The 8,363-nt window shown below is 34.8% G+C and overlaps 1 protein-coding gene across 2 annotated transcripts; it reads right to left on the bottom strand.

Moving 5' to 3' along the window:
* Positions 1-1,621: 1,621 nt before the first annotated feature.
* Positions 1,622-7,001, bottom strand: LOC108331883 (ABC transporter F family member 5). 2 transcript variants are annotated; one of them, XM_017566875.2, is made up of 9 exons: positions 5,962-6,993; positions 4,903-5,244; positions 4,385-4,525; positions 4,108-4,287; positions 3,825-3,980; positions 3,300-3,401; positions 3,086-3,214; positions 2,027-2,131; positions 1,622-1,932 (listed from the first exon to the last, which is right to left on the bottom strand). In XM_017566875.2, the coding sequence occupies exons 1-9, from the start codon at positions 6,814-6,816 to the stop codon at positions 1,837-1,839; spliced, it is 2,106 nt and encodes a 701-aa protein (XP_017422364.1). In that variant the 5' UTR covers positions 6,817-6,993; the 3' UTR covers positions 1,622-1,836. The 2 variants fall into 2 exon arrangements, with proteins under 2 accessions (XP_017422364.1, XP_052732273.1); XM_052876313.1 differs by lacking the exons at positions 1,622-1,932; positions 2,027-2,131 and adding an exon at positions 2,174-2,447 and having other exon boundaries at positions 5,962-7,001.
* Between the last annotated feature and the right edge of the window lie 1,362 nt (positions 7,002-8,363).

The following is an 8,363-nucleotide window of genomic DNA, read 5'->3' as shown; positions in this document are numbered from 1 at the left end:
CAACTAAGAACTACATGATCTTTTTAGGAAATAACTCTTACACAAAACCACTAAAGAAAGTTACAAAACTACTCCATCGCATCCTGATCTTCCATTAAAGGCGTATCATCACCTATCTAAAGTGATCATCGCAAAAACACAACAAAACACAAAAGAGTAAAAAGATAAGTTAATGTGCAAAAGATTTGGCCTAATTTAATCAAAATATACCAATTTATAAACTAAATACGCAAAAGTCATATATTTACAGTTAACACTAGACTCAATTATCCAGATACATATCGTTGATATAGGGCTTTAATGTACGTGTACACTTGTAGTGGTATTTATGCTCAATAGAGTCATAAACAAAAGAAAGTATCACCCTATCACTTATAAGGTTAGTTCCCTTCGTGCCTAGGACTAGCATTCCAATGGTTAGAACTTCCTATGACTCTCACCACATAACTCATTATACTTTATATGAGTGTGAATGGTTATTAGAGTTTAGGATACCACCTTTCTCCATATCTCAATGTCTACGTTAACAAAACCACAATCAATCCTCCTCGGATTGGTACCAACCATTCTTAGATAAACATCATAAACCAACCATCATATTAACATTTACAAAATCACACATTAAACAAACTAGAAGAGAAATATAAAAATAAAGTTAGACTTTGTTAATTTCGTTCATCAAGAATATATATTCAATCAACGAGTAGTGCCTAAAAGCACACTCGTTGAACAACCAAATTAGTCACTCAACGAGATTATCACTAATACTCACAAACTTAAATTTTCACAAAAATCGCCCAACAAGACTTGTCTCGTCCAACAACTATCAAGTCAGTGAATTCTTTGGTTTTGCCTAGTAAGTATATTCTCAACTAATGACCACCAAATCAATAACCCTCTAACTTTGACTTTGCCTAACAAGTATAGTCTTATCCAATGAGACAAAACATAATTATATAAATATGTGTGAGTCTCAACTTTACAAGTTTAGCCCAACAATCAATACATATATCCAATTCAAATTACACCATATTCAATAATTCAAACAACAATTTATTAAATGTTTATACTATATTTTTATTAAAGTTTATATTTTTATTAAATATTTCTAATTTAAGATTAGAGTTGGTTTAAAATTATAATAAAAATTTTATAAGTGAAAACTAATACTATGAGTTAAAAATTTTATGAAATTAAAAGTAACATAAATTATTTAATATTTTATGTGATTTTAAGGTTAAAAAACAATTAAATAATTTAATCTAAAAATCAGTAAAATATTTATGTAAAAATTTAATTTAACTTTAATTTAAAAACTGACAAAATTGTTTAATTTTTAAATAAATTAAGATTTAAATTAAAAATAATAATAAATATAAAAATCAAATTAAATATTTTGACACGGATTATTGATGGTGACACTATCACGTATAGTAACTTGACATGGACACATTTTTTCTTAAATTAATAAAAGTTAAAAAAAACCACATAGTACATACATCGTTTATTATCTCTTAATTATATGCAACGTTAGTAAAAAAGACTATATTAAATAAAATTGACAAAAATTAAGACATTTTGAAAAATATATTAGGACTGAATTAATAAAATCGATCAAAAATAGAAATTAAATTAGTATTTAATATATATATATATATATAGGTATCGTGGTATCGCAACGGGGAAACACAACATGGGATGAATGGGGGTAACAACCTTCTATATTTCCCGTAAATGAGTTAGTCAATTGATACATGAATATACAAAGGCTGTGTAGCTAACCCAAATGTGCTACATAACCTTCTGCTAAATTACTCTAAAATTTAAATGCTTTACTCAATTCCATCTCTTCGAATTTTTCACACCTTTAGACTTCTGTTTTGCGGCCTGAAACGCCTGCATTTTTTGCTTCTTCCGTGCTTCTTTCTCAGCCTGTTATTGCAAAAAACATATATGAATTTATAACTACTGGTAGTAATCGCCTCATCTCATGGATTTAAGTGTTTACAAACTAACAAAAGTTCACCTTCGACATCTTGGATTTGGCTTTCACTTTAGGAGCTTTGCTATCAAGCTCTGCCTCACGTTCAAGTTCTCTTTCCATAGCATCGAGATTCTTCTCTAAATAATACTGCAATTTTTTGAGATTCAAACATGTTAAAACCAATAATGAGTCATGCGATATAAGATTTAAACGAGCTGTACCTGAAGCAAACATATTACAATTCAATGATCACGAAGTTATAGTAATATCATACGAACATAAATTTAAAGTATAAAACACTATTTTGGACCCTCTCAAATCCAACGTCATACTTATTATTTTCATTTAGATCCCGCATTAGATGTATTCGAAGTACCATTTTGTATACCCAGTATCATTTTGGCCCATTACATATCTTGCTTTCATTTTGGTTCCGACATCATTCCACTTGAAGGGAGAAGGACTGCAACAAAACGAGAAAAGGATCTTGAAGGCTGTTTTCTTTATTATATTATTTTAATTTGTCAAAATTTGTCAATTTGAAAATCCTAATAAGTTAGTGAAAATGTCAAGTCCCTTGCTGAGAAATGAAATTGAAATAGAATTCATGCAGGAAGGACTAAAATGGCTAAATTAGAAAATAATCCGAGGGTCCCAAAGGAGGTGAAAAAAATCTGAGAGGAAAAAGTGTTTTACAGTTTTACCCTAATTTTAAGATATGATGTGTCTATCTATACATATGAGACTATATATGAACAAGAAGATAATAGAAATGGGAACAGGGATAACATATTAGAGAAATGAGGACCAAGCAAGGGATACTATGATAGAATTTAGATCATCTAAAGCATCTTAGATAATATTAAACTCCAAAACACTGTAAATTATCCAAACATCGAAAAGTTTTTAAAAGATTAATACGACTAAAAATCATATCGTGCTGATGATCATTGAGTTCCTAGGACCAACTGCATCGTGAATAAAGCTAACCCATTTTAACCAACTTTGATATTAAAATATAAAACAAAAATAAATTGTTTACTATCACACTCAATAAGACGGGGAGGGGTAGAGAAGGGATCAAGGGATCGATTAACTTACATCGTAATCACCTGCATAATCCTGTATAGTGCCATCTTTAATTTCTATGACCCTGTTAACTATTTGCTTTATGAAGTATCTGTCATGAGATACTGTGATAACGGTGCCCTCGTATTCACTTATTGCCTCCTGTGAGAAGAAGTAAACATTATTAGGCCGATAACTGACAATAAGATTTTTATAAGGAAAAAGCAGACAACAAAGTGCCACATACCTCAAGCATTTCTTTAGAAGGTATATCCAAGTGATTGGTGGGTTCATCCAACACAAGCAGAGTTGATGGTTTAACCATGAACTTGCAAAAAGCCAGCCGTGCCTAGTAAAACATGAGACAAGATAAATCCAAATAATTTTGCAGCATCATACACAGTGTGAAAGAGCGTAACATTGCAATGCCACAAGCAAATTAAAAATTATATATATGCCAGTAAGTCACGACCAACAAAAATTAGAACAATTCGTCCATATACTATTCTTGATGCTACAACAGTTCATGACACCTGAGATTACTAAAGACATTTACTGGGATTGGTAATCACCCCAGTAAATCTCGTAATGATGAGGTTGAAGACTGTCTTAATATCATTTAGCAAATTCAAATTTTCTTGATTCTTATATTTCTTCAAGTGCTATCATCTCCAATCTTTTACTCAAACAATAACAGTTAAAACATCTCTAAAGGCTCAGAAACTCTAAATACATGTCAACTGAAAAAGGATGACACAAATCTTGAATTTACCTTCTCACCACCACTCAATAGTGAAACTTTTCGGTCAAGCATATCAGATTTAAAATTACAACGCCCAAGAAGTCCTTTAATATCGTCAATCCTCCAGTCCTCTGCTGCTTCCTCTACTGTCTCAAGCACTGTCTTGTCTAGATCAAGCGCCTCAGCCTGTTAAACAAATGAAGTCAGAATTAAAAACATTTTAACCATGCAAATTTTGACAAGAAAAACTGGAACTGATAGCAGATTCATCAGTTTAATTACAATTAGCATTTCACTGATTAAAGTGGCACACCTGATTCTGCTCAAAATAGTTAGGTAACACATTATGCTCCCCAAGCAAAACTTCACCCCCAGTTGGCTTTTCCAAACCCATAATCAATTTCAGTAAAGAACTCTTGCCACAACCATTTGGACCAATAATCGCAATTTTTTCTCCCCTTTCAATTGTAAGATTTGCCTTTTTGAAAAGTGGCTGGTACAGAAAAGCATGATCAGTTGATATCACATAACATAAAGATAGTCCACATTTTAATGCTAAGGTTTTCAATAATGAGATCTTGATATCTAACCTTATCCTCAAAGCCAAATTCCAAGTTCCTAATTGTTACAACAGATCTTCCACTCTTTCCGCGCTCAGGGAACCTGATTTTCATCTGTTTGCGTTCAAATGGCTTCTCCACCAGTTCCTCTTCCTGGAGTCTCTCCAGCTTCTGTTGCCATGCAAAAAGAAAGGAAATTCTTTTAAGCAAATAAAAGAACACGACATTAAAATATTTGAAGCAGAAGGATGCAATGAAACTAATCTAAGCAGAGCAGCTAACACAAGCATTGTGTTTATATGTCATCTCAACTGCCTACTACATAATGTTGCCTTATACTTTGTTAGAATAAAACCATTTATGAACTTTGGGAGAGTTGATTCTTGACATATTATTATGAACTCTCCCAAGGTATTATGAAGCCTACAAGTCCACCATACCTTGTCCATTTCAAGCCCAGAGAACTCTGGCATGAAGGGCATGTTAAATATAAAATCATCCATGAACAACCTTTTAAGCTATTGGGAAAGTAGATTTTTGACGTATACCTTCCCAGCAGATGAAGCACGGCCAGAATTTGCTCCAGCACTTAATCTACCTATCAAGTCTCTTGTATGCTCAATTTCTTTCTGCTGCTTCTCCCAAGCAGCATACTGTGCTTCAATCCATGCTGCTTTTGAAATTACATACTGCGAATAATTTCCCTCAAACGTCCTTGACACACCCATGTCAGTTTCCACAATTTTTGTACACAGTTGATCAAGGAAAGCTCGGTCATGGGAAATGATAACCATTGGCACATCCTGCTGGTTAAGATACTCCTCAAGCCACTCAATGGTGTCAAGATCAAGGTGATTTGTGGGCTCATCTAACAGCAATAAATCAGGCTCCTGAAACCAAACACAGATTCCCATTCTTATCAACAACACTTGTAACACTCACCCACATCATCTACACAACAAAATAGCGTAACCATCGAGACATTTTATCACCTAGGTAATTAAATTATTCCTTTCTTGACAATGAAGCGTGTGTCAACGTTCAAATATACACATACCCTAGACAAAAATAGCAGCATGTTGTGAAATATCATGTATTTTAAATCAGCTATTTTAGCATTATCTATAACGTATTCTAAATTTTTCAGCTCAAACCAAAATAAACCACAAAAGAAACAAATAGTAGCTTTCAGCTTACCATGGGTGCAATGTTACGAGACATCAAACCAATCATACACTTTAACTAATTGGACAGCTCAGTAAACCTTTGTAAAATTGATTTTGAAATAATGTGACTTATGTTTGGATGTTTTCAATCTTAAACATACAAATAGTTGCGTTCTGCTTAACATGGATCAATGTTTTGCGACATCCAACCAATGGCAAGCGTTTGTACAATTCATTTTGGTTATATTTGATTATGAAGTGATGGGATTTGTATTTGAACGTTTTCATTCTAAAAATAAGTTACCAGAAAAATTTACAACAAACTTTTTTATCCAACTATTACACTAGTTAGAGTTACTTCCTAAAACCCAACATGTTACACAAAATCTACATCAACATAGCAAAGCGATTCTGAACAATCCAACGTGAATTCAACCGTACCTGGAGTAGAATCTTTCCAAGACACATTCTCATCTGCCAGCCTCCACTGAAAGACGCAACCAACCTATCAGAATCCTCGGGAGAAAAGCCAAGTTCAGGCACCAACTTATTTATTTTCGCGTCAACCTCATCGAGGTCCACAGACTGAGCCCTCCGCTGAAGCAAATCAAACTCATCCAAAAGCCTTCCCATCAAGTCCAAATCGTTGACAGCACCCTCGAGCGCCTTCTGGACCCTCTCCAATTTCCCCGCCACCTCCATTTCCTCCTTGAACGCGCTCATGAACTCCTCCCTCACTGTCCTGCTCAGCGACACCTCGAACTCCTGATTCAGAAACGCGATTTTCATGTTCGGCTTAGCCTTTATGACGTTCCCATAATCCGGCTCCTCCAATCCCGCGATAATCCTCATCTGCGTCGTCTTGCCCGCTCCGTTCACGCCAACCAAACCCACCTTCTCCCCCTTCTTCACCTCCCAACTCACGTCCTTCAACACTGTCACGCCCTTGTACGCCTTCCCCACGTTTTCAAACTTCACCCCCGACGACACGCCCGACGCGCCGCTACTCTGCTGCTTCCCTCTGCGCCGCGGCTCCTCCGAGGAGGTTTCGGAGAAGAGAGACTCGATATCTTCGTCGACTGTTACAGTTGTCAGGCCCGAAGAGGAAGCGGAATTGGGCCGCAATGGGCTCGAGAAGCGGTTGGTGTAAATTAGATTGGTGCTGATGTTAGTGTTGTTGGTGTTCGCTCTGGTGGTGACGCGTGGCGGAAGGTGGCGTAGCACGGTGGGCTTTCGTGCATCCAAGATGACCGCGCCGGTGAGGTCTAAGAGGTGAAGCTTCGCGGCCAAGTCCATTTTGAAAAGATATGAAATTCAGAGAATAATCGAGGAGTGAGAACAGATATGGCGTGAGTTCTCTTCCCCACAAATGCTGAACCAGATTTCAACCCATTAACTGCTTTTGCGCGCTGTTGAAACGTTTGCGCTCACTGGGTTTTCTTTTGTACTTTTTGTGGGGTGAGAAAAATCGCTTATAATAGATATTTTCAATTTTATTTTTAAAAAAGGCAGAATAAGTATTAAGGAAAATTAACAAATTGGTGCGTTTGGATTACGAATTTATTGTGGCCAGAACGAACAAGGGAGATAGAAAAATCGGACAAGAGATTTCAGATAGATAAGGATCCTGGGATTATATGTGGTGAAAAGTAGCTCAAAACGGCCCTCTCTTTTTGTGACACGTGTCTCCGTGTGTGGCTCGCATTCGTTCTCTTCAGTCCACGTCCACCGCCGTAAACAACCAAAATTCTGACCCCTTTTTTTGTTTTCATCATTGGGGATCTATATCACGGTCGGCATTTTGCTTACTTTTTTGTTTTAGCACATCTATTAGGGCTAAACAAACAGCCCAAAAAGAAATTTTGGTGGGTGTTTCATCCTGCACCTCTAAATTTTCCATCCTACACCTCCAATTTTCTAAAATACCCTTAATAAAGTGATTATCTATTAATAAACTTTTCATCTTGCACCTCCATTTCTGATTTATTAAAAAACTCTACGCCCCATCTTCCATATCTGATTCTACGTACGTCGGATATCCATATCTAAAAGAAAATCTATCGGATATTCATATCCGATATGTTCGTAAAGCTAATATAATTTCACTTTGAAAGCTTGTCTGTCTAGGATTGAATTCAGATAGATTCTAAAAACTAGCCGCTGTTGCGCTTAACATCCTTCGCATTTTGAAGATGACAATAACTTGATATAGAGAGCAGCTTACAATAACACATGCTTACAAATTACACACCTAAAGCGTATGTGGAAATTGCCCCATAAGTTGATAGGCAAGATTTAAGATCTCAGAAATATTGACTGCTGTTTGGTATTATGATTAATGCTTCTAGTTTCCGATTGTTATTCTATATCAATAATTAATTAACTAATATTATTTAACAATTTAGGTTTGTTTTATTAAAAAAATTAATTAATTAAAACATTTAAATAAATATAAATTAGTAATATTTCTTTAAAAAAAAGTAACAAATTATAAAAAAACATAAAATAATTGAAAACAACGAAACTTAATAAAAATATAATTAATTAATTAATTTAAGCATAAAATTTAAGAATTTAAAATCTTATTAACAATTAAAAAATAATAATAACTTAAAATTTAACCATAACATTTTTACAAAAAAGAAAAAATAAAACGCTAAAATAAAATTAAAAACGCAACAAAAAAAACAATATGAATCGGTTGTTGAAACACGAAAGGCCTGTTTCGGATGTCGGTATCCTATGTAGCCGGTATCGGTTATGGACATTCGATACAGATCTTTGCGCGTTTCAAATCCGATGCTTCGTCAAACAACCCACAGATCAAACACCCACATTACAAA

The sequence above is a fragment of the Vigna angularis genome, chromosome 4, assembly GCF_016808095.1.
Source record: "Vigna angularis cultivar LongXiaoDou No.4 chromosome 4, ASM1680809v1, whole genome shotgun sequence".
In the NCBI taxonomy this organism is placed as follows: Eukaryota; Viridiplantae; Streptophyta; class Magnoliopsida; order Fabales; family Fabaceae; genus Vigna; species Vigna angularis.
The sequence above is the reverse complement of the archived record's forward strand: the minus strand, read 5'-3'. Positions and strand labels throughout refer to the sequence as shown.

Excerpts from the sequence above, each read along its gene's own strand:
- LOC108331883 (XM_017566875.2), bottom strand. The coding sequence starts at position 6,816 with ATGGACTTGGCCGCGAAGCTTCACCTCTTAGACCTCACCGGCGCGGTC. Across the intron at positions 4,288-4,384 it reads AATTTGGCTTTGAGGATAAG|CCACTTTTCAAAAAGGCAAA; the intron begins GTTAGATATCAA and ends TTTCTGTACCAG. Across the intron at positions 3,981-4,107 it reads ACTATTTTGAGCAGAATCAG|GCTGAGGCGCTTGATCTAGA; the intron begins GTGTGCCACTTT and ends TTTGTTTAACAG.